Below are 27,402 nucleotides of genomic sequence, written 5' to 3' on the forward strand. Positions count from 1 at the left end.
TGTGCCCATAAAATGCAGCTGAAGTGCCCATAAAAAGCAGCCTTTGTGCCCATAATATGCAGCCTCTGTGCCCATAATATGCAGTCACTTTGCCCATAAAATGCAGCCTCTGTGCCCATAATATGCAGCCTCTGTGCCCATAAAATGCAGCATCTGTGCCCATAAAATGCAGCCTCTGTGCCTATCATATGCAGCCTCTGTGCCCATAATATGCAGCCTCTGTGCCCATTATATGCAGCCTCTGTGCCCATAATATGCAGTCACTTTGCCCATAAAATGCAGCATCTGTGCCCATAAAATGCAGCCTCTGTGCCCATCATATGCAGCCTCTGTTCCCATAATATGCTGCCTCTGTGCCCATCATATGCAGCCTCTGTGCCCATAATATGCAGCCTCTGTGCCCATAAAATGCAGCATCTGTGCTCATAAAATGCAGCATCTGTGCCCATAAATTGCAGCCTCTGTGCCCATCATATGCAGCCTCTGTGCCCATTATATGCAGCCTCTGTGCCCATGATATGCAGTCACTGTGCCCATAAAATGCAGCCTCTGTGCCCATAATATGCAGCCTCTGTGCCCATAAAATGCAGCCTCTGTGCCCATAATATGCAGCCTCTGTGCCCATAAAATGCAGCCTCTGTGCCCATAATATACAGCCTCTGTGCCCATAATATGCAGCCACTGTGAACCCCTCGCCCACCTGCCTGCTCACTGTCTGACTGACACTTACCCCGTCCTGGTGGCGGGTCAGGCATCGGGTGACAGCGGCGAGCTGTGGGACATACAGCGGGTCAGGCGACGGCTCCTGTGTCCTCCATGGTTCCCGTGCGTCTCCTCTTCCATTCTTCTAGGAGTCCAATAGGGATGCCTGTACCTTTGGCCAATCAGGTGACGGGTATTAGACCCACACATCCTGATTGGCAGAGTAGCGGTTCAGTGTTAGAAAAGCAAATATTAATTTGCTTTTCTAACACACTTGGGTGGGCTCCGAGTGCAATTCTCTGCGCTCCGAGTCCACCTTTTTTGAAGCCTATTAGAGCCTATGGCTCTAATCAGGTGCTTCAAGAAAACACCCCCCTGCTGTAATTCAGGCGTCCGACATTCGAAAAGGGGCTGGACGCCTGAATAGGGGGTGGTTACAGCAGCCACGGATAGATTCATACTATGCAGAATCTACCTATTTTACATATAGGGGGATGGCGTGACAGAGGGGGTGGCCCGTGTGCCCTTAATGGAAGCGCCGCCACTGGCCTTACTAAAACTGACTACCCAATACAGAATCCTATTCTTAATAAGGGATCCTGTTCACACTTGTACACTTAGTTGCTCTACAATGTACACCTTGAACTCAAAAATGTACTTGAGCTTTTTTATTGAGCATATTCAGCAGACTTTGGTCCCATAAACTTCAATGGAGGAGCTGTTTTCAAGAGCTTGCACCTCCTATCGGGGCGGACTGGAAAAATTCATGGGGCTCCTGGGCAGTAGGAGATTATAGGGCCCCCTGTGTCCCCACCCACACTCAAGTCACACCCACACAAAGCCCCATCTACATATTGTACTGCCCACGTTACATGTGTTCAGGTATCCCGCTCTCCCCTACCCCCAATTTCTCTCACAACACCCCCCCCCCCAAATATCTCCTCTCGCCACTGGTGTCTCCGGTGTCTCTCTCATCTGATCCTTCATCCTCCAGCTCTTGGACAGGGACTTGAAGTCTTCGATCTTGCAATTGCTCCACCACAAATATTACACTTGCTCCAGAACTAGCACAGCACGCCTCCATACTCACCAGCACACTACTGTATCCCCCGCACATCTCTGCACCGTCAGAACACCCCATACTCCCAGCACTCCTCCGAACCCCCAGTACATCTCTGTACACCTAGAATACCTCTGTAGCCCCTCAGCACATCTTTGAAGCCCCAGAACACCTCCGTACCTCCCAGCACATCTCTGTACCCCCAGCATGCTTCTGTACCCCTTTTCATATCTCTGCTTCCCCCCCAAATGCCTCCAAACCCCTTAGAATGCCTCTGTGTACCCAGCACATCTCCACACCCCCCAAAAAATCTCAGTACCCCCAGGAAACCTCTGTACCCCCCTGCTCACCTCTGTGCCCTCTTGCACTGCTTCATAGCCCCCAGCACACCTCTATACCCCCACACACCTCTGCACCCCTTAGAATACTCCATACCGCCAAGTACCCCTAGCACACCTCTGCAGCCTCCCACACACCTCTGCACCCCAGCATGCCTTCATACTCCCCAGCAAGCCATTGTTACCCCTAGCAGGCACCTGCACTCCGAACACAATGTGTCCCTAGCACACCTCTGCATCTTTGCACACACTTTTGTCAGACATCCCTCCTATAGTGTGAACTGCTGGGCAGAGGTGGAGATACTGAGCACTATAGAGCTGTATAGTAGGCTCGACCCCTCTCCCCACTGTCTGCCTCACTCCCTCTCTGCACATCGCTCAGTTACACTGAGAGGAGCAGAACTGCTTGCCAGCCTGCTCCATGGGGGACTTCAGCTGCCAGAAAAAATCCCCCCTGGTGCCGGCCCTGCCATGAGCCTCTCATGGGTCCCCCTACTGGCCCTCAGGCACTGCCCGAGTACCCAAATGGTCAGTCCACTCCTGTCTCCTATCTAATTGCAGTCTTTCCTTGCCCATCTCAGGAAACAAACTCCTGAAGCTTGAAACACGTGCAAAAATGCTTGTAAAACATCTTAAAAACATCTGAAAAAAATGCTTCAAAATCACTAGGAATATGCTCTGCTCAGATGTAAATGCAGGTGGACATTGTGTAAAATATTTTAGTTAGCATATTATGCAAACGTTTTGTGCATGCAGCTAACTTTGCTCCTAATATGTGTAGAAGGCCTTGCGCAAAATGATTTCCAGAACACCAAGTCCCTGTACACGCAGATTTAAAAAAGGGGCATTCCTAAAATGTGTGAGTGCATTCATGATGCCAGAACTGACAGAGTATATTATGCCAAATGGCATGATACACACTAGCACCCAATAAAGTGCTTGCTTTGCAATGTGTTTACAAGATCATTTCCTAGGCCATGCCCAATGCTGCATGCCCATTTCTCAACACTACTCTTGACTAGGCATGAGGTTTTGATTTTCTGCTACCATGGGGTTGGGGCAAATCCTAGGGGGGTTGAGATTGCCTTCCTGACAAATTTATGCGCAGATTAACACAGAAGAAGAGCCATTAAGGGAGCTTTTGGCTATGCGAGCCAACACTATTAAAGAGGGGGGGGACAGAGCAGCCATTGTGTTAGTGAACTGGAAACGGTTGTAGGAAAAGCAAAGAGAAACATGACAATCTACATAGCAGAGATTACGGTCAGTTAGGAAACTGTACTAATTGTGATTGCTAGCTCTTCATGCAATTAATACCTTTGATCATTTTTTTTTTTTTTTTTTGGTAGGAGGTTTTTTTTTATTTATTTTGTGGTTGATTTGAGGTCAGAGGTCACTTTTTGCTGCTGGCTTCTGGACCACCACACGTCGATGTACGTCCTCACTTTGAGGAAGGATATCGTTGTTTTGGCAGCAGCTAGCTGCCATAACCCCAGTATTGTCGTGTTCGACCGGCAGTCCGGTACAAGATAAAGTGGTCTCTGCGGTGGATTCGCTGCAAGATCACTTTTATCGTGGCGGGAGAGGGGACACCCCTCCCGCCATGATCTGGTGCCCTCCGGCAGCAGGGGAGGCAATCGGATCCTTCCCATGGCTGTGCATGGAGACGAATGAGAGGAAGATGGCCCCCTCCCGTCTCCATGACACTGCAGGGCGGAAATTAAATGACAACATTTTTTTTCTTTATTGCATTTTAGTGTAAATATGAGATCTGAGGTCTTTTTGACCCTAGATCTCATATTTAAGAGGTCCTGTCATGCTTTTTTCTATTGCAAGGGATGTTTGCATTCCTTATAATAGGAATAAAAATGAGACATTTTTTTTTTTTTAAACAGTGTAAAAATAAAAAAAAAGGAAAATGAATAAGAATTTTTTTTTTTTTTTTAAACGCGCCCCATCCCGCCGAGCTTGCGTGCAGAAGGGAACACATATGTGAGTAGTGCCCGCATATGAACACGGTATTCAAACCACACATGTGAGGTATCACCGTGATCCATAGAGCAAGAGCAATAATTCTAGCCCTAGACCTTCTCTGTATCGCAAAACATGCAACCTGTAGAATTTTTTAAATGTCCCCTATGGAGATTTTTAAGGGTAAAAGTTTGTCGCCATTCCACGAGCAGTGCAATTTTGAAGCGTGACATGTTGGATATCAATTTACTTGGCGTAACATTATCTTTCACAATATAAAAAAAATTGGGCTAACTTTACTGTTGTCTTTTTACTTTTTCTTTTTTTTTTTTATTCAAAAAAGGTGTATTTTTTTTTTTTTTTAAAGTACACTTGTAAGACCGCTGTGCAAATATGGTATGACAGAAACTATTGCCATTTTTATTTTCTAGGGTGTTAGAAATAAAATGTATATTCTTTGGAGGTTCTAAGTAATTTTCTAGCAAAAAAAAAAACAGTTTTAACTTGCAAATAACACATCTAAAGAGGCCCGGTTCTTGAGTGGTTAATTGCTGCAAGGTTTCCCTTTAAAAACTGGGGTTTTGTTTCAGGGGTGGGATTTGGTGGTTTATGTATATTTTGAATTACAAGGCTTTACTTTTAAAAATATTTTATTTAAAGAGTACTATTTTTTGTTTTTTTGTTGATTGGGCCTTTTTTAAGTGTAGGGTGCTCAAAGCACAGCAAGCATTTACTTGTTACTGATCATCTGTACATAGACCTGCCTTTTGTATGCAGTACACCGCTGCATCGTTTGAAAGCAAAAAACTAAGCTCTAGAACATAGTTACATAGTTAGTCTGGTTGAAAAAAGTCCATCTAGTTCAACCAATAAAAGGAAAAAAAAAATCATACAATCGTATATACACAATCCTATACCCAAATTTGATCCAGAGGAAGGCAAAAAAAAAAAAACAAGAAAGCATGATCCAGTTTGCTCCAGCAGGGGGAAAGAAGTCCTTTCTGATCTCCCAAGAGGCAGTTGGATATTCTCTACATCAACTTTACCTATAAATGTTAGTATCCGGGTATATTATGTACTTTTAGGAAATAATCCAGGCCTTTTTGAAAGCAATCTACTGATCTGGACAAAACCAGCTCTTGAGGGAGTCTATTTCACATTTTCACAGCTCTTACTATGAACAAACCTTTCCGTATTTGGAGAGCAAATCTCTTTTCTTCCAGATGTAAAGATTGCCCCTTGTCCTCTATGATGAGCTCAAAGTGAATAACTCAACACTCTCTCTCTGTTCTATTCCCCCGCACTCACTGGGGCGGGAGCAGCTGGCTTAGGCTCTCAGCGGCTTGTGGTCTAGGCATGTGCATGGATATATGGACCATATATGGACCATATGGTCGCAATCTTTCCTGAGTCTGAACCACCTCTGTGATGTCCGCAGACATTGGAGTTCTGGCCGCTGTCTGCTGAAATCGGGTCACAGTAGTGCAGAATAAGAATAAGAGTGAATAAGAGCTTTATTAGTTCTGTGTACGGTTTCAGCTAGAATTAAATATTTTTCCATGCCTTAGCAATGGTTTGTTTTGCAGCTGTTAGGAGCTGTAATAGAAGGTGAAATCGATTCTGTGTGATACCATCAGGTTTCAGGTTTTATGCCGCGTACACACGACCAGACTTTTCAACGGACTAGGTCCGACGGTCTTCCCGATGGACTTTCGGCTGAGTTCCGACAGACTTTTCCAAATGAACGGACTTGGCCACCCACAATCACACCAAAGTCCGACGGATTCAAACGTCATGACGTACGACCGGACTAGAATAAGGAAGTTCATAGCCAGTAGCCAATAGTTGCCCTAGCATTGGTTTTCATCCATCGGACTAGCATACACACGAGCAGATTTCTAGATAGGAACTGGGTCCGGCTGAGTTCCGGCGAAAAAATTTGAAACATGTTCTATTTCTAAACTCCGATGGAGGCCACACACGATCGAATTGTCCGACGCATTCGCTCTGTCGGATCTTTGCTGTCTAAAAGTCCAGTCGTGTGTACGTGGCATAATAGGGCTGTAGCAGGATTGGGCTGTATAATAGATGTAGCAAAGATTTTGGAGGCTAAGTCAAAAACTGCTCTCCAGAATTTTTGGTCAATTCCACCAAATATGAAGTTGAATGCCAAACTCTGAACAGCCATACGCTAGACAATTCTGTAGCATTAAATTAGCGATTAAGGTCTAGTTCCCATTTAGAGAAACAAAACAAGTCCTCCAGCATGAGGATCAGAAATAAATATGCTTTCAAAATGCGACATCTGGGATAGGTGGGAGTTGGAACTGAGATAAGTTTGGAAGAAAATGTTTGATTTGCAAATATTGGAACAGTTCCGATTGGGGAAGTCCAATTTTAATCACACAAAGTAGGAAAAGAAGGTATGGAGGTGGCAGATACCAAATTATATAAACTGATAAATTAGCTATATTTCATGCTTTGGAAGAATCAGGACCGATCCAGGCAGGATAACAAAAGAAAGGAGTGGTAAATTAGGAGATTGAAGGCCAAAGGGAACTTTTGAATCTGTCCCAGATGGATAACAAATGTTTTGTGATAGGATTGCGAATAAAAGTATGGTCAGTTGTTCTTAACCATAACATGTTAGATACTGAAATAGGATCAAAGTGAATAGACTCAATTGTTACCCATAAAGGAATTTAATTGATTGCATGGTATTTTGGTAAATGTGCAAGGTGCGCAGCATGATAGAAAGCAGGAATATTTGGGAGACCTAAACTTCTGCATTATAGTGGGAGACAGAGAGTGGATTTAGAGGTTTGAAGTTTTGTTTTACCCCAGATATAGGAGATAATTCTGCGCTGTATTAGCCATAAAAAATTTGACTGGGATTGACAAAACTCTAAAAAGATATAAAAACTTGGGCAGAATAGCTATCTTGATTACATTAATTTTGCCTAACCAGGATAGAGGGATAGAGGCTATTGCAGCGTATTGCCGGCAGTTTTAACCCTTTCGCGGCCACTAGCGGGGGGTAAAAGCACCCCGCTAGCGGCCGAAATGCGCCGCAAATCCACCGCAAATCTGGCGGTAAAACGCAGCTAAAAATAGCGGCGTTTTACCGCCGACGCTATCAGCGGTGTGGTGTGAAAGGGGTCTAAGACCTCTCTCTTCTTTCCAGAGTCTTCTGTAAGGTACTTTAAAGAGAGGAGAGGTGGAGCTGCCTGGGGTGTTCTAAGGAGCCTTTGAGGGAGCTCCCCAGTCTGGGGTGGTGACTTTGGGCCTTGGGCTCGGGTGCGGACGAGGCCCTTCAAGAAACCATGAAGGCATCTTGGACAGGAGGAGCAAAGAAGACAACAGGAGATAGCATTGCTGGGCAATTCTTCAAGGAGAGGGACAAATGGTCTCAGCCAGGAGGGCTGGTGGTGAGTGACAAGCACAGTCAAGAGGACTGGGGAGGCACGCCTGAGAGGACTGGGAGCATGCAGTCTGGGATGGAGGCAGAGCCAGTGTAGTGGACTCTGTTGTCAAGGGCAGTGGAAAAGGGCAGCTGCAGCCAGGAGGGCTGGCAGGGCCTGAGGATGAGTTACTGGGCTTAGTAACCAGAGATAGGGCATCTAGCACCACAAACTTTACATCTGCTACACTATAGGGGCCTGCGGTCCCTGCCTGCAAAAGGCTGTTGCTAAAGGCCTGTCAGAGTCAGGTCTAACCCCATTGTGCTAGCTGTGCCTGGAACATTAGAGAGGAAGCGATGTGCAGGAGTTGAATGGAACGAACCTTAGAGAGGAAGCCATATGCAGGAGGAGAAATGGAGCAAACCTACTGAACTGTTTATAGCTTGTCCCAAGCAAATTGCTATTTTTTCCCACTGGGCATCCCATATTTCCCCTACCCCATCCAAGTTCAATTTCCTCAATACAATACAAAAACAAAGCTGACTGACTGTTCATTGTCTTGGAGTGTCTGGAAGTGAATGCCGGACTGGGCAGGGTAACAGGTGGGCCACATCACTTAGCAGCCCCTACATTGGTAGCACTACACTACGCTTGGCATGAGGGGATAAACCCAACTTGATCTCAATGAACATGTTCGCCTATTACTTGATTCAAGCGGGTCGCAAGTATTTTAGCTAAAAGTTTAATGTCAATATTAACTAGTTGCCGAACAGCCCTTATCGTTTTACGGTGATGGGTTGGCTCTCCTGCACGAATGGCTGTAGCTGTACAACGGCTGCTTTAAGGCTTATAGGGTGGCATGCCCATGACGCTGGAGCCGATGAGTGTGGCCAGCGGCCGCGATGTCCGCTGGTGACCCGCGATCACATAATCGCAAAATGTAAAACAAATTGGGTTTTTCTCAAAATTGTCACTCCATTTTTGTTTATAATGCACAAAATAAAAAATGCAGAGGTGAGCAAATACCACCAAAAGAAAGCTCTATTTGAGGGAAAAAGGAACTTACATTTTGTTCGGGTACAGCATCGCATTAAGCTGTACCAAACAAGGGGGAAAATCTTCCAGTCCTTAAGCGGTTAAGAAGCGAAATAGGACGGTAATTTGTCCAAGAGGTTGTATCAGTTTTAGATTTGGGAAGCATGAAAATCATGGCCATTAAGGATTCTGAATGAAAACAAATGTCCCCTCAACAACGTATTGAAGGCCTCAGTTAGAATAGGATAGGAGATAATATAGCAGAAAATTTCTTGCAGTAAGACCCCTTTCACACTGGAGCATTTTTCAGGCGTTTTTCAAGCGTTAAAAAAAGCGCCTGTATAGCGCTTGAAAGAAGCCTCATCTCCAGTCCCAATGTGAAAGCCCAAGTGCTTTAAGAGCGCTTTCACAATGTCAGCGCCCAAAAAAACATTCGTAAAGCGCTGCTTAAACTAGCAGCGCTTTACCAGCGTTTTTCGAGCGTTATTGGGGCGCTTTTAACCCCTGCTAGTGGCCAAATAAAGAGTTAAAAGCGCCAACAAAACGCTGCTGCCAATATCGTTTTTCAGGCGTTTTACAGGCGCTTCCCATTGATTTCAATGGGAAGGGGTGCTTTAGGAGCGTTGTATTCACCGCTCCAAAAGCGCTGCAAAGAAGCTGCTTGCAGGACTTTTTTTGACGCTCTGCCAGCGCAGCGCCTCTGTGTGAAAGCACTCGGGCTTTTACATTGGGATTGCAGTTGCAGCTTCTTTCAGGCGCCTTTTTTAACGCTAAAGCGCCTGAAGAATGCCTCAGTGTGAAAGGGATCAAGGTGTGAAAGCACTCGGGCTTTTACATTGGGATTGCAGTTACAGCTTCTTTCAGGTGCTTTTTTTAACGCTAAAACGCATGAAAAGCGCCTGAAAAACGCATCAGTGTGAAAGAGGTCTAAGAAGCACAAAATCCATTTGGGACGGGACCTTTATTAAAGGGGCTGTAAACCCTCAAGGTTTTTCTCCTTAATGCATTCTATGTATTAACCAGTAGCCAACCAGCCGCCGTCATTATACTGTGGTATGTCAGATATCCTGGGCATATCGCCATAGCTATACGTCAGGAGGGTGTCTGATCAAATACGCTTCACGCTGGCCTGGACCTGGTCATCGGTTCTAGCGAATGAGGGGGTGTCCTCTGCTTGTAAGTGTAAATACAAGCAGAGGAAGTGATGTCATCTGCCCTCGTGGAATTTTTTTGGTTCCAGAGAGGGGAGAGATGACATCTAACTGTGAGTTGCACCAACACAACACTAACACCAGTACATGTAGGCAGACTTTTCACCCCCTGGATCACCGCCAATTGCCCCCCCCAGTTAACCCCTTCACCCCCTGTCACTGTGTCACCAAGTGCAGTTTTTTTTCAATGATTACTGTACTGGTGTCACTTGTGACACTAATCAGTGTTAGGGCAGTTAGTAGTAGGCCCAGGTAGGTCTAGGGTACCTCCTGTAACCCCCCTAATAAAGGTTTAACTCACTGCCCAGTTAACCCTTTCACCCCCTGTCACCAGTGTCACTAATATAGTGTATATATCTATATTCTGATTGCTGTATTAGTCAGGGGTTAGCCAGTTAGTTGGTTAGTTTTACTGTCAGTCTTTTATAACTTCATGGGACCCCCATATATTACCACATAATGGTCTTAACCCCTTGATCACCCCCTGTCACCAGTGATCACCGTATTAGTGCCACGGGTCATTTTTATAGCATTAGGGCACCCACCATATATTTCCTAATAAAGATTTAACCCACTGATCACCTGGCGGGTGACATCAGTTAAGTTTTAGCATCAGTTAGGGTCAGTGTCAGTCCCAGGCAGCATCAGATTAGTGCCAGTAGCGCTAACACCCACGTTCGCACCATAAACCTCCCTTAGTAGTATAGGGTCTGAACAGATCAATATCTTTGAACTGATCAGATCTATACTAGCAGCCCCAGTAGTTTAGGGTTCCCAAAAACACAGCGTTAGCGGGATCAGCCCAGATACTTGCTAGCACCTGTGTTTAGCTCCTCCGCCCATCCCACCTATGTGCAGTATTAATCAATCACTGTCACTCACAAAACACAACACACACAACTGCAGGATCACAAGATTTAGTCCTGATCCCTACGAACGCTAACAGTTTTTTTGGTAGCAATTAAAGCAGACTTTGACAATCAGGTTCTCTTTTTGCCTGTGAGTCGCACTAGTTGTAACTGTAAATTTAGAGGCCACAATGTCCAATCAGAGGTACACTAGTGAAGAGGCCTACACGTTTCTGAGCATGACAGATGAGAGTGAAGAGTGAACAGGAAGTCACCTATCTGTCAGATTATGGCTCAGAATACGAACCAGTAGACAGCAGCGGCACCCTGACAGATAGCTCTGACGATGGAGTGGTCCCTGCTAAGGTCAGGCATACCCGACCCCATTCTTCTGCTGTTGTTGAAATGCAAAAACTGCAGGGCTCTTGTATGGAGCAGAGAGCCAGTACTAGTGCCGCTCATCCTTCTGGTGAACTGGCAAGCACCAGCAGCCTAGTACACCCTGGTTGTAGTCAAAGCAGCACTGCAGTATCACATGGTGACGTGGCGAGTCTCATAAGTGCAGTTCAAGCTGTTGTGGTGGATAGCACAAGTAGTGCCCCGCAGCCACCAATAAGAAGGCAAACACAGGCCCGTCGAGTCCATAGTGTCTTTCCCGCTGCATTTGCCAATACTAATTCGGAGCCCACCACTTCTGCAGCGCCGTACTTCCCCCATTCACTGGACTGGAATGCAGGTGGAAACAGTTGATTTTACGTCACTTGATTTTTATTTGCTGTTTTTCGCAGAAGATCTCTATAGATTTATTGTGGACCAAAGCAATTTGTATGCTTGTCAATTCATCGCTACAAATCTCCAGTTGACCCTTGCCAGGGATTGGAAACCTATTACGGTTTCCGAATGTAAGACCTTTATGGAATTATCCCTCCTCATGAAAGAAAAAAGGGAATATGTGGGCTTTTTATAATCAGACGCACCGGGAAATATTGCGCCTCCATCCCTGGTTGCTTATGCAAAAAAGAGGTGGGAGGGTGGGACTGTAGATGAGGTGCATGGGGTAGTGCCAGACAAAACTATATACATATGTAAAAAATTATATTGGTTATTAGATAAAAGATAGGGCATGGATCAACCCATATAAATGCATAATAGCACATTGGCATATAAAATGCAAAGTATCAACATGCATATTGAGGATAGTCACCAACATGACACAGAAAGTAAATATTGTACATCACAGTCCCTGAAATGGAGTAGACATAACATTATATCAGGGTGGTAAAGCAATAAAACCATCTAGAATCATAAATATGAAATGGATGCATCAAAATAAGCTCAACGACATTTCATGGACTTCTATCCACTGTTGGTGACTATCCTCAATATGTATGTTGATACTTTGTATTTTATATGCCAATGTGCTATTATGCATTTAAATGGGTTGATCCATGCCCTATCTTTGGTCTAATAAAGAATATAATTTTTTACATATGTATATGGTTTTGTCTGGCTCTACCCCACGCACCTCATCTAAAGTCCCACCCCCCTCTTTTTTGCATATCCCTCTTCATGGGCATAACTAAAACGAGTGAGTTGCAGTCATATTGGTCCACTGACCCAATTCATCATATGCCCGTGTTCTCTGCTTCCATGACCAGGGCTAAATACGAGAAGATCTTGTGGTTTATGCACTTCAACAACAATGAACTCTGTTGTCCTTGGGTTGACCCTGGATTTGATCGGCTCTACAAAATTCGGCCCCTCATAAACCACTTCAACCAACAGTGTGCTGCCTTGTTTACTACCGATCAAGTTGTCTATGTGGATGAGTCCCAGATTAAGTTTTCAAACAGTATCTTTCCGGCAAGCGTGCCAGATATGGGGTCAAGCTGTATAAGCTCTGTGACATGGCAAGAGGCTATACATATAGTTTTATGGTTTACGAGGGAAAAGATAGCCATGTGGAGCCCGAGAACTGCCCAGACTACATAGGGAGCGCTGGTAAAGAAAGAAAGAGCAAAGGCCCAACTGCTAAGATGGAAGGATGCTTTCAAAAAGCGAGTTTGACGTGGGACTAGCTAAAAGTGCCACTTATCGAATCCGCCTGGAAGAGAACAACCCTTTTAGAGAGAGGGTCAGGCGAATCCCACTAGGAGGTCTAGAAGATCTGAGGGAGCAGTTGGCTGAACTGAAGAGAACAGGCATTATTCAGAGTTTAGAAGCCCATACGCCTCCCCCATAGTAGTGGTGAGAAAAAAAATGGGTCTCTGCGCCTGTGCATCAACTATAGAACCCTGAATAGAAGGACCATTCCCAATCAGTACACCACCCCCCGGGTAGAAGATGCCCTACAAAGTCTGTTGGGGGCCAAGTGGTTCAGTGTGTTGGATCTGAAGAGTGGGTATTATCAGATCCCAATGTGCCCCGAAGATAGGGAGAAGACTGCCTTCATCACCCCAGTGGGGTTCTTCGAGTTTAACCGGATGCCTCAAGGATTGTCTGGGGCCCCAGCAACTTTCCAAAGGCTTATGGAAAAGACCGTGGGCGACATGAACTTGATGGAAGTACTGGTCTACCTGGATGACATAATAGTCTTTGGGAGAACATTGGAAGAGCATGAGGCGCACCTGGAAAAGGTTCTGAAGAGACTCCATGAAGAGGGCTTGAAGCTTTCCATGGAAAAGTGCCAGTTCTATCAACCCTCAGTGACTTATTTGGGGTATATTGTGTCTGAAGAGGGCATAGCAACGGACCCGAAGAAGCTAAAGGTTGTCACTTCTTGGCCCATGCCCTCCAATGTGACTGAACTCAGGTCATTCTTGGGGTTCTGCTCATATTATAGAAGGTTTGTGGAAGGGTTCGCAAAAATAGCCCATCCTCTCACTTAACTCCTGAAGAACCAGTAAGAGGCTAGTGAAGACTCAGAAGCCGAACGGAGGACCCAGAAAAAGAGAGAGTCCATCCAGGATCAGTGGGCCCCAGAGTGTGAGGAGGCCTTTAGACGACTGAAGTGGAGCCTCACCACTGCTCTGGTGTTGGCCTATGCAGACCCTACCAGGCTCTACGAGCTCCATGTAGATGCCAGTCGAGACGGACTGGGGGGAGTGCTCTACCAAGAACACAAAGGGTCTTTGCGATCCGTCGCCTATGTGAGCCGAAGCCTGATTCCTGCAGAAAAGAACTATCCAACTCATAAGCTGGAATTCCTGGCTCTGAAGTGGGCAGCGATAGACAAGCTAAAATGGGGCTAAGTTTGTGGTGAAGACGGACAACAACTCCCTCACCTACCTGCTCACTACTGCTAAGCTGGATGCCACTGGCCACAGGTGGCTCGCTGCCCTTTTTGGCTTTTACCTTTAGCCTGAAGAACAGACCAGGAATTGGTAACCGAGATGCGGATGCCCTATCCAGAAGACCTCATGACCCCCTGAGTTCCCCAGAAGACTGGACTCAACTCACTCCTGAAGGAGTCAGGGCCCTATGTGAGGGGACAATTCACTTAGGAAAGGGTGGGGCCAGAGCCGAAGATGTAGGAGTATCTGCAGCAGGAGTACCCAGATGTTACTGTGATGTCTCCCAGTTGGTGCAAGAGGGTCTTCCCAAGCTGTCCAGGAAGGATCTCAGGAAGGATCAGGAAGAAGACCAATTGTGTGGACTGGTGAGGAAGGCATTGGAATGTTGTTGAAAGAATGGGATCGGTTGCAGCTGCAACAGGGAGTGGTCTACCGAAGGGGCCCTTCCGATGATCCAGAAGAAAATTGGCAGTTGCTCTTGCTGTAAAAGCACAGAGAGAGGGTACAAATTGCTCTACATGACCACCATGGTCACCTGGGAGCCGAAAGGACTTTACAATCAGTAAAATACAGATTTTACTGGCCCCACATGAGGAAAGAAGTGGAGACTTACTGCCATTCCTGCCTCAGGTGCATACAACGGAAGACGCTGCCACAGAGGGCTGCCTTAATGGGCCATCTGGAAAGCCAGGGCCCAATGGACCTGGTCTGCATAGATTTTCTCTGTCTGGAAAACGACTTGAGTGGAGTAGGGGACATCTTGGTGGTGACAGACCATTTCACCCGGTATGCCCAGGCTTTCCCCACTAGGGATCAGCAAGCAAAGACTCAAAGGATACACTCAGACCAAGGAAGAGACTTTGAAAGTAGACTAATAAAAGAACTTCTGGAGTTATTGGGCATACAGAAGTGAAGGACCACTCCTTATCACCCACAAGGGGATCCTCAGCCAGAAAGGTTCAACCGGACCCTCCGGAATATGTTGGGCACGTTAACCGCAGAGCAGGAGCCCCACTGGAGTAGACACATCGCTGCATTGGTTCATGCCTATAATAGCACTAAATGTGATGCCACGGGTTATTCACCCTATCGATGAATGTTCAGTCGAGAAGCCCGGCTACCAGTGGATCTGGCCTTTGGAACATACTTCAGAGTCTTCTCATAGAGAGTATGTGGACAGGCTGAGAAAGAACTTGAAAATTGCTTATGAGCAGGCCCAAACCACCTCAAGGTCCAGAGAGAGCAGAAACAAAAAAAACTTTGATCTGAGAGTAAAGATTCAAGATCTTCAAGTAGGTGACCGGGTTTTGCTGAGAAACTTAGGCATCCCAGGGAAACATAAGCTGGCCGATCGCTGGAAATCGCAGCCTTATGTTGTGTGTGGAAAACTTCCAGGCATCCCAGTATATGAAATCAAACCAGAAGGGAGCACTGGACCAGTGAAAACCTGGCACAGGAACCACCTGTTGCCCCTCACAGAGGCAGTTAGGACAGGTACAGAGGAGGAATTCCCATCCACATCCAGTGAAATTAGTAGGCCGACAACCAGATCTCAGTCAAACCCCTTGGAAGAAGAAGATGAAGAAATAGGGATGAGTTGGTTGTGGCCCACAGAGACTCCAGAAATAGACATGGAGGTCCTCTCTGAAGTAGAGGAAGACCATACTGAAACTCTCAAAGCAGAGACTCCAGAGTTTGTGCCAGCAGTTGAATCTATTGAAGAGCTGGCTACTCTTAGCTACTCTCCGCCTGTTGATACTGAGAAAGGGGTTGAAGATACCTGCTAGTTGGAAATGGAAAGCCCAAAAGTTCCAAGAGAAAAGAGAGACATTCGCCCACCCCCCAGACTGACTAATGCTCAGAGTCATCACAGTACGTCAGCAAAATAAACTCTGAACTTCCTGGTCTCCCTACTACTGATTCAGTAGGAGACAATCACACCTCACCCCTTGGGACATCTGTACCAAACATGGTAATATCAGCTGTGAGTGCACAGGACAGCTTCTCACCATACGACAACTGTAGCCACATAGATGCTAAAGTGCAAAGCATCTTTGGGGACGAAAGAGATCAAGTAGGGTGAGTGTGTAGCAGGGACATAGTTGTTTATTAACATGGTCATGCATATGTCAATGTTAAAGCTGTGGACATTGTGATGGCTCAGTGTTTGGAGCCACCTACTGACAAAATATGGTAATGCACAGATATGGTGATTATAAGCACGAAAGACTTTCATAGGAAGTACTGTTTGTTTTGATAAGAGGTTTGACCTTTGTTACCCAGGAGTCTGTGTGACCTACCCATGAACACTCTGATATGCAGTGCTTGCTGGGTAGGGGATAAAAGGTGCTGCAGCTGCCATATTTGGTCTCTGGGGACCACGCTGCCTGCCTGTGCGGAACTGTGAGGAGGTTTCTCGGATAGATAGTCACCGCGGATTGCAAACCGGACTGTTTGCGAAGTGACGTTACGGAGCCTGAGATCCGGTGATCGGATTGACGAGGTTCAGAGATGCTTTTAGAGTAGCGGAGGACCGGATCTAGCCAGGGAAGTGACACAGAGCATCTGGCCCAGGTCTAAGCTGAAGCAAGCTGCGGTTACCGGACCAAAGTCATCACCCAGAACTCTGATCCAGTTGGTGAGCGGGTTATGGCCCACCATTTATTATTATTGCACGCAGTTAGACTCACTCATAGGTCTCGCTGGAGTCTGTTGTTAATTGTTTAATTAACATAGCCTAGTGAAAATCACTCTCAGGCTGCAGGCATCTAGATTGGGTCCCGCAAGCTGCAAAATCTTTGTGCAGGGTGCAGCTGAGAGTGGCATTGTTGCGCAAGTGATAGTGTGGTGTGAGATTGGCCAGTCCTTTGTCACAAGCTGGTGAGAAGGACAGGGATTGGATACCCATGATCGTCACAGGTATCAATGTATAGTTTTTTTTTTTTTTTTGCAACATTTAAGGTATGTACCAGGTATATGGATTAATGCCTAAAATGTTGTTTTCTGTTTTGTTTTTCACTTTATTACTGTATTGTTATTTGAGGTTTATGCAAGCTACCATTCTGTGAGTGGGTTCCCCCAGGGCACAGATACATGCTATAGTTAAGGGGGGTGGGGGGGGGGGGGGGTTAGCAGGTGCCGCTAGTTAGTCTGCAGCAAGGTAGCTCTCCCTCCTGCCCTGGCTTTGAAACTCCAGGTGAGGTGGTTCAACACCCAGTAGGACAAGCTGTAGTCGAGCCTGACTCTATAATGGTGTGACTGTGAGTGGGATGAAAAAAGTATTTTAGGCTAAGTGTCTTCTGAAGTGAGTACTAGTACACCTGGGTATGAGTGCGTCATTGGGGATCGTGCCCTCTTGGGCAGAGCTATAGAATGGGACATAAAGAGAGACTGGTATACTGAAGAAAATTACCAAGATTAAACTTGGTGTCAGAGGCTGAATGCTGTGGACTTAGTATACATGGAGAAGTGGTCCCAAATCTGTGGTCCTCCCAAAAGGAGAGGAGGTGAAAAGGAAAAATTATGTGCTGGTGTTCTGTGTCCTAGTGACAGCCACAGAATGTTTGCATGGCGTTCTGTGAGGAGGAGTTCTGTCAGTACATCTATGATGTTAGATGTCACAGCCATCTTTTGGGAAGTTACAGTAAAGTGCAGGAAATACATTCCTTGCATTACCATTCCTTTATTCTTAACTATTTTGGCCTATGGCCAAGGATGTCGTGAGTGGGCCTACGGCCAGGAGTTTGAAACAATATAGTAAAGTAGGAGCAGTTGCTGGTTAGATGTCCTCTTCAAGAAGAAGTGGACCGGGAGCAGTTTTGAGCAAACAACCAGCCAATCATGAGTCCCCTTACAGTCAGACCCTCCCTTTCATAAATTGCCTTGAGAAAAGCAATTCATTTAGAACACAAAAGGGTATAATTGTTTCCAAAAATCCTTACACCTTATCACCTGGGAGCAAAAATGTTTTCTCGCAACAAAACTTCTGTTGAGTGCAAGGTGCACTTATTAGATCTGGGCCTCCTCCTCTTGTATAAATTGCTGCCAAATAGTAGTGGAAAATGTACATATAATGAAAAAGGTAAGGTTATATACCTACCCATATTTTCTGCACTGCAGGGCCTGGCATTACTCTCCATGCTGGGAGATTCCTTGGAATGAGGAGTACCCTAAATATCGCAAGAATACAGTCTATTTTTTCATAATATTTATCTTCTTGTCTTTCCCAGGATTCACCATGGTGAATGTGAAATCAATCTCATTTAGAAGCGACACAGGGGGAACATAAGGGCCGGTTCACACTGCAGGCGATGCAAGGCGACACCGACTTGCCTCGCCGCGACCTGCCGCGACCTCAGCGGCAACTTGCAGATGACTTCTGTATAGAAGTCAATGCAAGTCGCCCCCAGGTCGCCCAGAAGTAGTACAGGAACCTTTTTTCTGAGTCGGAGCGACTCGAGTCGCTCCTCTCAGAACGGTTCCATTGTACAGAACGGGGGCGACTTGCGAGAGCGCGGCGAGGCGAGTCGTGTCGCCTCGCATCGCCCGCAGTGTGAACCGGCTCTTAGGGATAAGATAAGTACAGTATCTCACAAAAGTGAGTAGATCCATGACATTTTTGTAAATATTTTATATCTTTTCATGTGACAACACTGAAGAAATTACATTTTGCTACAACATAAAGCATATTTTCTGTTCCCTCAAAATAACTCAATACACAGCCATTAATGTCTAAACCACCAGTAACAAGAGTGAGTACACCCCTAAGTGAAAATGTCCAAATTGGGCCCAAAGTGTCAATATTTTGTGTGGCCACCATTTTTTTGCAGCACTGCCTTTAACCTTTTGGGCATGGAGTTCACCAGAGCTTCCCAGGTTGCCACTGGAGTCCTCTTCCACTCCTCTATGACGACATCACGGAGCTGGTGGATTTTAGGAGACTGTGTGCGTCTCCACCTTCCATTTGAGGATGCCCCACAGATGCTCAATATGGTTTAGATCTGGAGACATGCTTGGCCAGTCCATCACCTTTACCCTCAGCTTCTTTAGTAAGGCAGTGCTCATCTTGGAGGTGTGTTAGGGTTGTTATCTTGTTGGAATACTGCCCTGCTGGCCCAGTCTCTGAAAGGAGGGGATCATGCTCTACTTCAGTATGTCACAGTACATGTTGGCATTCATGGTTCCCTCAATGAACTGTAGCTCCCCAGTGCCGGCAGCACTCATGCAGCCCCAGACCATGACACTCCCATCACCATGCTTGACTGTAGGCAAGACACACTTGTCTTTGTACTCCTCACCTGGTTGCTACCACACACGCTTGACACTATCTGAACCAAATAAGTTTATCTTGGTCTTATCAGACCACCACAGGACATGGTTCCAGTAATCTATATCCTTAGTCTGCTTGTCTTCAGCAAACTGTATGCAGGCTTTCTTGTGCATCATCTTTAGAAGAGGCTTCCTTCTGGGATGACAGCCATGCAGACCAATTTGATGCAGTGTGCGCCATATGGTTTGAGCACTGACAGGCTGACCCCCACCCCTTCAACCTCTGCAGCTATGCTGGCAGCACTCATACATCTATTTCCCAAAGACAACCTCTGGATATGACACTGAGCACGTGCACTCAACCTGTTTGGCCAACCATAACATGGCCTGTTATGAGTGGAACCTGTCCTGTTAAACCACTGTATGGTCTTGGCCACCGTGCTGCAGCTCAGTTTCAGGGTCTTGCCAATCTTCTTATAGCCTAGGCCAGTGATAGCAAACCTTGGCACCCCAGATGTTTTGGAACTACATTTCCCATGATGCTCATGCACCAAATAATTTTATCTTGGTTTCGTCAGACCATAGGACATGGTTCCAGTAATCCGTGTCCTTAGTCTGCTTGTCTTCAGCAAACTGCGGGCTTTCTTGTGCATCATCTTTAGAAGAGGCTTCTTTCTGGGACGACAGTAATGCAGACCAATTTGATGAAGTTTGCAGTGTATGGTCTGAGCACTGAGAGGCTTGCTCTTTATGTAGAGCAACAATTCTGTTTTTTTCAGATCCTTAGAGAGTTCTTTGCCATGAGGTGCCATGTTGAACTTCCAGTGACCAGTATGAGAGAGTGAGAGTGATAACACCAAATTTAAGACACCTGCTCCCCATTCACACTTAAGACCTTGGGAAGGGAAAATGGCTAATTGGGCCCAATTTGGGCATTTTCACTTAGGGGTGTACTCACTTTATTTGCCAGCGGTTTAGACATTAATGGCTGTGTGTTGAGTTATTTTAAGGGGACAGGAAATTTACACTGTTATACAAGCTGCACACTCACTACTTTACATTGTAGCAAAGTGTCATTTCTTCAGTGTTGTCACATGAAAAGATATAATAAAATATTTACAAAAATGTGAGGATGTGAGGGGTGTACTCACTTTTGTGAGATACTGTAATATTATGCATATTTTTTAACAGGGGAAGGGGACTCTGATCTACAAAGGAGATCTTGCATTTCATTGCAAGGTCCACTTTAAGTAATGCTTCTTTAAAACTGATAAGCTATATAGTAAAAAAAATACAAACAAAACATTTTTAAAAACATAAAAGCTTGCTGTTGGACCATGTTTGCTCTCATCTGTAACCATCATGCTTTGCCTTTATAATTATTTAAAGCTCAATTTAAAATTTAAATTCTTACCTGTCACCAAGCAGATGAATTTAGCATCACAACCCTCTGACACAGCCCTGGCTTTCAACGTTGTTTCAAAACATGGCTGTGTCTCTTCTGTCAGTTGAGATATAATATTGCAAAATGTGGTCCTGGCAAAGGGAGGTAGGGTGTTAGGTAAGCAGCAAAGATTTTTTTTTTAATTACTTACATTTATACAAACAACACCAACGCAAATGTAAGAACTACACAACTAGATTTATTAAAGCTAGAACACAAACCAGTATGGGGGTTTTCCAAAGCAATTGAAATTCTAGCTGTGTTTTTTTTTTTTTTACTACAGAATAGAAAATTAATAATATTATCTAAACGGCTGCTTTGGGTAAAAGCTGAAGTATTTTACTGATCCACTTTTTACAAGAAAAAAATAATCAAGTCACATTTGTTTATATTGAAACAAGAAAGGTCCTGGACTGCCGCACTCTGTAGAAAGGCATCTACCCTTCAATATAATACAACAAATTATAAGCATTAAAAATAATAGCAAACACAAAAATAAAAATAAATAATATGTTTTCCGTTGGTAATGGTGTATAGCTGGAATTACAACATAATATCAGAGTTTTTATATGATGATAGAGGGACGTTTCTGTTTTTTCGTCCATGGATACATTTTGTGATGTGTTAGTTATGGCTTCTTTGGGCCACATTCTATATTTTTTATACATGCCCATCATAAATGTATCTTTCTATTCATGCTGGTGTTTATGTTGTACACATTTTACCAATATGTATATATATTTTTGTGTTTTGCCCTTGTTTTTCTACCTATCCCATCTATATATGTGCACAGGATATTCTTATACATTGTATTTTTGTTCACCATTTGTTATTGTAACCACAATGCTTTCTAACAAAAATATTTATTTTCGGCTATCAATATTTGTCTCCCGTTCCACAGGTGCACCTTATCTTTGGGATCTCAAGCTCAAATTGTGCAGAAGGCGTGTTCACCTTACTGCTATGTCCTGATTGGCTGGTCGTTTACCTAATTTTCCTTCTTATATGCACATTTGTTTTTTTTCTAATTTAGCTATGAGTAAGCATCTAACGTGAAATGCGTCAGAAATTGACTGCTGTTTGTCCTTGTTTGATATGACTGTCACGTTGGATTTTTACCTTTCACAATAAAGATGCTTTCTACAGAGTGCGGCAGTCCAGGACCTTTCTTGTTTCTACAGACTTGCGCAAAGCCCGCACCTGAAAGTTCATAGTAGGCACCTGTGAAGGTTTGGAGCATTCACATTTGTTTATATTGTTTGTGTTTTATTCAAAATATATTTTATGTTTTTTTTTTAAATAAATGCATTTGTTGGTATGTTTATTTTAAATGTTTATTTTAAATCTGCCTGGAATTAAGCTATAACCTAACCCCTAGAATGAACTGATAAGCGCTCATTCATACAAGCCAGTGTGCACTATGGTGCACATAACACATGCCCTTTAGTGTGCACTGTACATGTGCACAGGGACGCATTTTTAAATGTCGCATTACAGCGCCATAGTGACTTGTTTTCTTTATTTTTTTAACTTACACTTCATTCAACTCTAACAGAACGTTACAATGCACTATAGCACTTGGGAAAAATGTTGGTATGAAATAAAGCAATAAACATAAAGCAAGTTACCCTGTCTATCCATTAGGACTGCAGTGGGAAATGTAGTCCAATGCCGAAACCCCCAACTTTCTGAGATGGGAATGAGGGATACGTATTAGCAAAAGTATGTAGGCATAGGAAAAAACCCCCAAAAAAAAGATTGATTGAAAGTGTGTTTTTTTTTTACCATTACTATTCTCAATATCGGCTTTTGAAATGTACAAACGCAGCAATTTAATAACTGGATTAAAGGTTTAGCACTGGGAAACACTTTTTGATAGATTGATAGTGCATCAGACCAAAATGAGGGACAAATAGCGAGGAAAAAGGGACAGAGGAACTTTGTTCAGAATGAGGGACAGTACTTCTAAATTAGGGACAGCTGGGAGCTATGCAATGCAGATAGCGTGAATAAGCCCTAATATCCCGTACACACGAGCGGATTTTCTGTCTGAAAAAACTTGGATGGTTTTTCCGACAGAATTCCGCTCAAGCTTGGCTTGCATACACACGGTCACACACAGGGCGGCACAGTGGTGTAGTGGGTAGCACTCTCACCTAGCCATAAGAAGGGTCACTGGTTCAAATCCCAACCACGACACTACCTGCCTGGAGTTTGCATGTTCTCCCTGTCCCTGCATGGGCTTCCTCCGGGTACTCCAGTTTCCTCCCACAATCCAAAGACATGCAGGTAGGCTAATTGGCCTCTGCCCAAAATTCTCCCTAGTATATGAATGGGGACCTTGGATTGTGGGCTCCTTGAGGATAGGGACTGATGTGGATGTACAATGTACACATCACATAGGGACAATTGTAGACACTCACTCAGGTTGAACTGGATGGACTGGTGTCTTTATTCAACCTTAGCAACTATGAAACAAGTACTCTGAACCTTTGACCATCAAGAACGCAGGGATGTGCTGCAGACCTTATTGGCAGGACGCCGGCTGGACGGATCTCTCATCCTAATATCTTGTCTGCTGGTGTTTTAGGAGCGATGTTTAGATATGTTGTTTTCAACAATTGCCACACACTCCATATCTGATACTCTTCAACACTGCTGTATCTTTTTGGTTTTGCCTGATATCGCATCCATGTCTATGCTGCCTCAGTTCCCGGGGAGGGATCTTGCCCATGGCCCACCCTACGCCCACTGCCGCACACTGCACTTTCCATCCGGATTGGAATTTTTTGGTCGCATCAGCTCCTGATGAGTGGGGAGACACCCACGAAACGCGTCGAGCTTTTGAAATGATGTCCCAGCTATACTTTATACGGAACTATATTTATTTTATTATGAATTTACTTTTTTAACTATATACTAAATTTATTTTTGTTTTACATCTAGTGGATGCATATCTATTATGTGGATGTACTTGCTGATGTCGGTTTTGCTGTCATAGGCACTACCATGCCATACTACCCAATTATTTTATTTATTACTACTATGTGCTACTATATGTGAATACTATATATCATGCTTCTACTGTACTTACGCCTATATACTTTATGAATTTGATCTTTATTATTTTTTATGATCTGTTACTGAACAATCAATAAAAAATTATTATTTTTTTAATATGGTTAAAACCTACCTCCATTATCCAAGTGCTTCATTTTAAAGTCCCAAACTTCCTCTATTACGTACCGATTACCGGGATGGAGGCACATACTTGTGCTTCATTTAAAGTCCCAAAATTCCCCTCCTTTTTTGCATATATATCGGGATGGAAGTACCTGGATATACGGGATTGATAGTGTCCCCCTATCTTCCCGGCGTGAGGTCCATTTATATATTGCTGATGTCTTTAGATTTTTTATGTACCTACATACATTTATTCTATTCATGTTTATGTTGTACATTGACAGCATTACCGACACCGTATAAACGTCCCACCTGGATATTTAATTAATAGGGTCCAGTGCACACTCGCTGGCCGATTGCGGTTATTGTTATGTGTGGGGCGGTTGGGTATTTGGGTATTGCTGGGGTCTTTTCTTCCTTGCGGGAACTGCGATGCGCCAGTTGGTCCTCCCCTCCTCCCCCTTCACATCTGATTGGGAGGTTCGGGTGGACTCTACTTTGCGCATCGGCGCCACACATCCTACGTCGTGCAGGTGACGTCACCTTTGACGTCATCACGCCGACGTTTAGTGATTTCCATCTCCGTGTCTCTATTGGGGGGATCTGGCGCGCCTGTCGCTGTTTTTTTTATCCAGGTTAGGTGTGGCTCCTCCCCCTATGTTTCACGCATGTGGCGTTGGCGGCATATTTAAACCCCACTCGGAGATAGCTATGTGTGCGGCGGGTCTCTGCATGGAGTCTGCACACACTGGCCGTCTTGTCTGCTGGTGTTGTTTTTTAGGAGCGATGTTTAGGTGAAAAATCTCTTTTCTCCTTCTACTCACACTTCATCTCTGTTCTGATTGTACTTGACCCTGCCTATGCTCATGGTTACTACTTTTTGTCTTAAGCTACTATACTAGCTTTTATAAATATTACCATCATTAAAGTTTACCTTATATATATATTTTTTTTTTTCCTCCATGCTGGTTGTGCAATCAGCATCAGCTGTTGATAGTTAAAGGGGCCTTTATTATCAGAGCCGCCCTGACCGGTGTCTGCAGACCTTATTGGCAGGACGCCGGCTGGACGGATCTCTCATCCTAATATCTTGTCTGCTGGTGTTTTAGGAGCGATGTTTAGGTGAAAAATCTTTCTGTCACTCTCCTTGTCTATCATGGTCTATGTACACCCCTTCATCAATTTTCTTCACTTTTTGTTAACCTGCACACTCATACTTTCTTTCACACTATTACATTATTTTTAATTTTGCACACCATTCACTGTTTACATTCATCTGCATATACTTACTACATAGTATATACTTGCCTTATGGCCAGCACTCTCTCTGTACCCTGAGGGTCACTATCAATTTTAAATTACTTTCGCATCACATTATTTTCATTAATCATACATACTATTAACATTTTGTTTTTAGATATGTTGTTTTCAACAATTGCCACACACTCCATATCTGATACTCTTCAACACTGCTGTATCTTTTTGGTTTTGCCTGATATCGCATCCATGTCTATGCCGCCTCAGTTCCCAGGGAAGGGATCTTGCCCATGGCCCACCCTACGCCCACTGCCGCACACTGCACTTTCCATCCGGATTGGTGAGTCTGCCCTGGCTAACCATTTACACGCATTAAATCCCCATTAATTTATTTTTATTTATATGGTTAGTATATTATATTATTTTTTATTCTATTCCATAGGAATTTTTTGGTCGCATCAGCTCCTGATGAGTGGGGAGACACCCACGAAACGCGTCGAGCTTTTGAAATGATGTCCCAGCTATACTTTATACGGAACTATATTTATTTTATTATGAATTTACTTTTTTAACTATATACTAAATTTATTTTTGTTTTACATCTAGTGGATGCATATCTATTATGTGGATGTACTTGCTGATGTCGGTTTTGCTGTCATAGGCACTACCATGCCATACTACCCAATTATTTTATTTATTACTACTATGTGCTACTATATGTGAATACTATATACCATGCTTCTACTGTACTTACGCCTATATACTTTATGAATTTGATCTTTATTATTTTTTATGATCTGTTACTGAACAACCAATAAAAAATTATTATTTTTTTAATATGGTTAAAACCTAAAAAAAAAAAAAAAGAACGCGGTGATGTACAACACTACGACAAGCCAGGAAAATGAAGTTCAATGCTTCCAAGCATGGGTCGGAATTTCCAATCGGAACTTTTTCCGACCGAAAAATAGAGAACTTGCTCTCAAGCCCCATACACATGATCAGAAATTCTGCCAGAAAAAGTTGGATGTGAGCTTTTGGTCAGAAATTTTGACTTTGTGTATGCTCCATTGGTAGCTGACATTGCTGGTTTGTTCTAAAAAGTGCAGGCTCTAGGGTATCTTGATCCTTGTTCTCACTACTTAGCAAGTCGCTGACCTGGAACAAGTATGCAGGACAGTTTCTTGGACTTTGCTGATGCAGCTTCTTCCAGCTCAGTGCCTAAATAGATATAGGAAAATGACAGTCCTGGAACAGGCACTTTTAAAAACAAGTAATGATAATTATCATTTGTTTGTCCTGTATTTTTAAAAAAGAATGCATCACAAATATACTGTATATGTCAAGACAATGAAACCCTAAGGAAGCATAAAAAAGAAAAAACTTTCTACATTTACCTACATCCCTCACCCTTTACCTTGTTTAGCTAGGAAAATTCACTGCCCAAGGTATTAAATAGTTGTCACTGCAATAGATTTAATTATGTCTTGACAGCTTTTCAGTGCCAGCAGCATGCTTTCAAACTGTCTGGGTTAAAGTTTCAGCTGCTGGGAATGAGAAAGGGTGGGTTTCTTCCAGTGTAAATCCCACTCCCATTGCTTTCATTGGGTGTGGGGATTTATGGTGGCCATACATACATACTTCAAAAAATGTATTGATTTATTTTTATATCAAGCTTTTCCAATAGAATAATCAATCTATGGTTGACAACCCATTTGAATGATATTCCACAATGGGGGAAGTGAGTTTTGATCGATAGATAAGATACATTTGTAAGCATCTCTGTTTCCACCATGTAATCTCAAAACGGGATTGATTCAAATATGATTGTAACAATAACTTTTTGCCCTGGCCAATTTAATCAGTTTGATTGGATCTTTTTTTTACCTAAAATTAAAATAGATTGGAAGGAAAATTATGACTATTTAGTGGTCTGCAGATTCAAACACATCAAATGCATAATACAGTTGAGGTGTGTTAGGGCAGTGCTCATCTACCCCTGTCCTCAGGGCCCACTAACAGGCCAGGTTTGCTAGATAACTGAAATACATCACAGGTGATTTGCTGCTCAGTGATTGTAGTATTCTAGTCTGCATCTCCCCAAGGTAATACATAAAACCTGGCCTGTTAGTGGGCCCTGAGGACAGGGTTGATGACCACTGTGTTAGGGTACCATTATTCAAACAAAAAAATGGATTGAGTGGAGACCTACAAATTTAATAAAGAAAAGTAATACACAAGTGATTATTCCAGTACATCTTGTTTGAGGCTCACATCAGACAAGCCCCATTTTGTTAGGCAAAAAAAAGCCTTCCTCCCTAAAGGGTTCACATTTAACATTTCGATCATATGGGATGGATCCCAAAGGAAACACTGCCATAATGACATAAA

The 27,402-nt window shown here is 43.9% G+C and overlaps 1 protein-coding gene and 1 long non-coding RNA gene across 2 annotated transcripts in view; one reads left to right on the top strand and one right to left on the bottom strand.

The window, feature by feature from the left end:
- Positions 1-27,402, bottom strand: part of ALPK3 (alpha kinase 3) — a 187,666-nt gene that overhangs the window by 80,245 nt on the left and 80,019 nt on the right. Inside the window, exon 4 of the mRNA XM_077473051.1 lies at positions 20,542-20,663. Within this exon, the coding sequence (XP_077329177.1) occupies positions 20,542-20,663 (122 nt within the window). The remainder of the gene's footprint in view (positions 1-20,541; positions 20,664-27,402) is intronic.
- On the top strand, positions 24,735-25,686 carry LOC143963185 (uncharacterized). Its single transcript, XR_013270904.1, has 3 exons — positions 24,735-24,876; positions 25,172-25,351; positions 25,454-25,686. It is a non-coding gene; the product is annotated as an uncharacterized LOC143963185 (long non-coding RNA).

The sequence above is a fragment of the Lithobates pipiens genome, unplaced genomic scaffold (assembly GCF_037356315.1).
Source record: "Lithobates pipiens isolate NorthernLeopardFrog02 unplaced genomic scaffold, aLitPip1_a1.2 Scaffold_8, whole genome shotgun sequence".
Classification (NCBI taxonomy): Eukaryota; Metazoa; Chordata; class Amphibia; order Anura; family Ranidae; genus Lithobates; species Lithobates pipiens.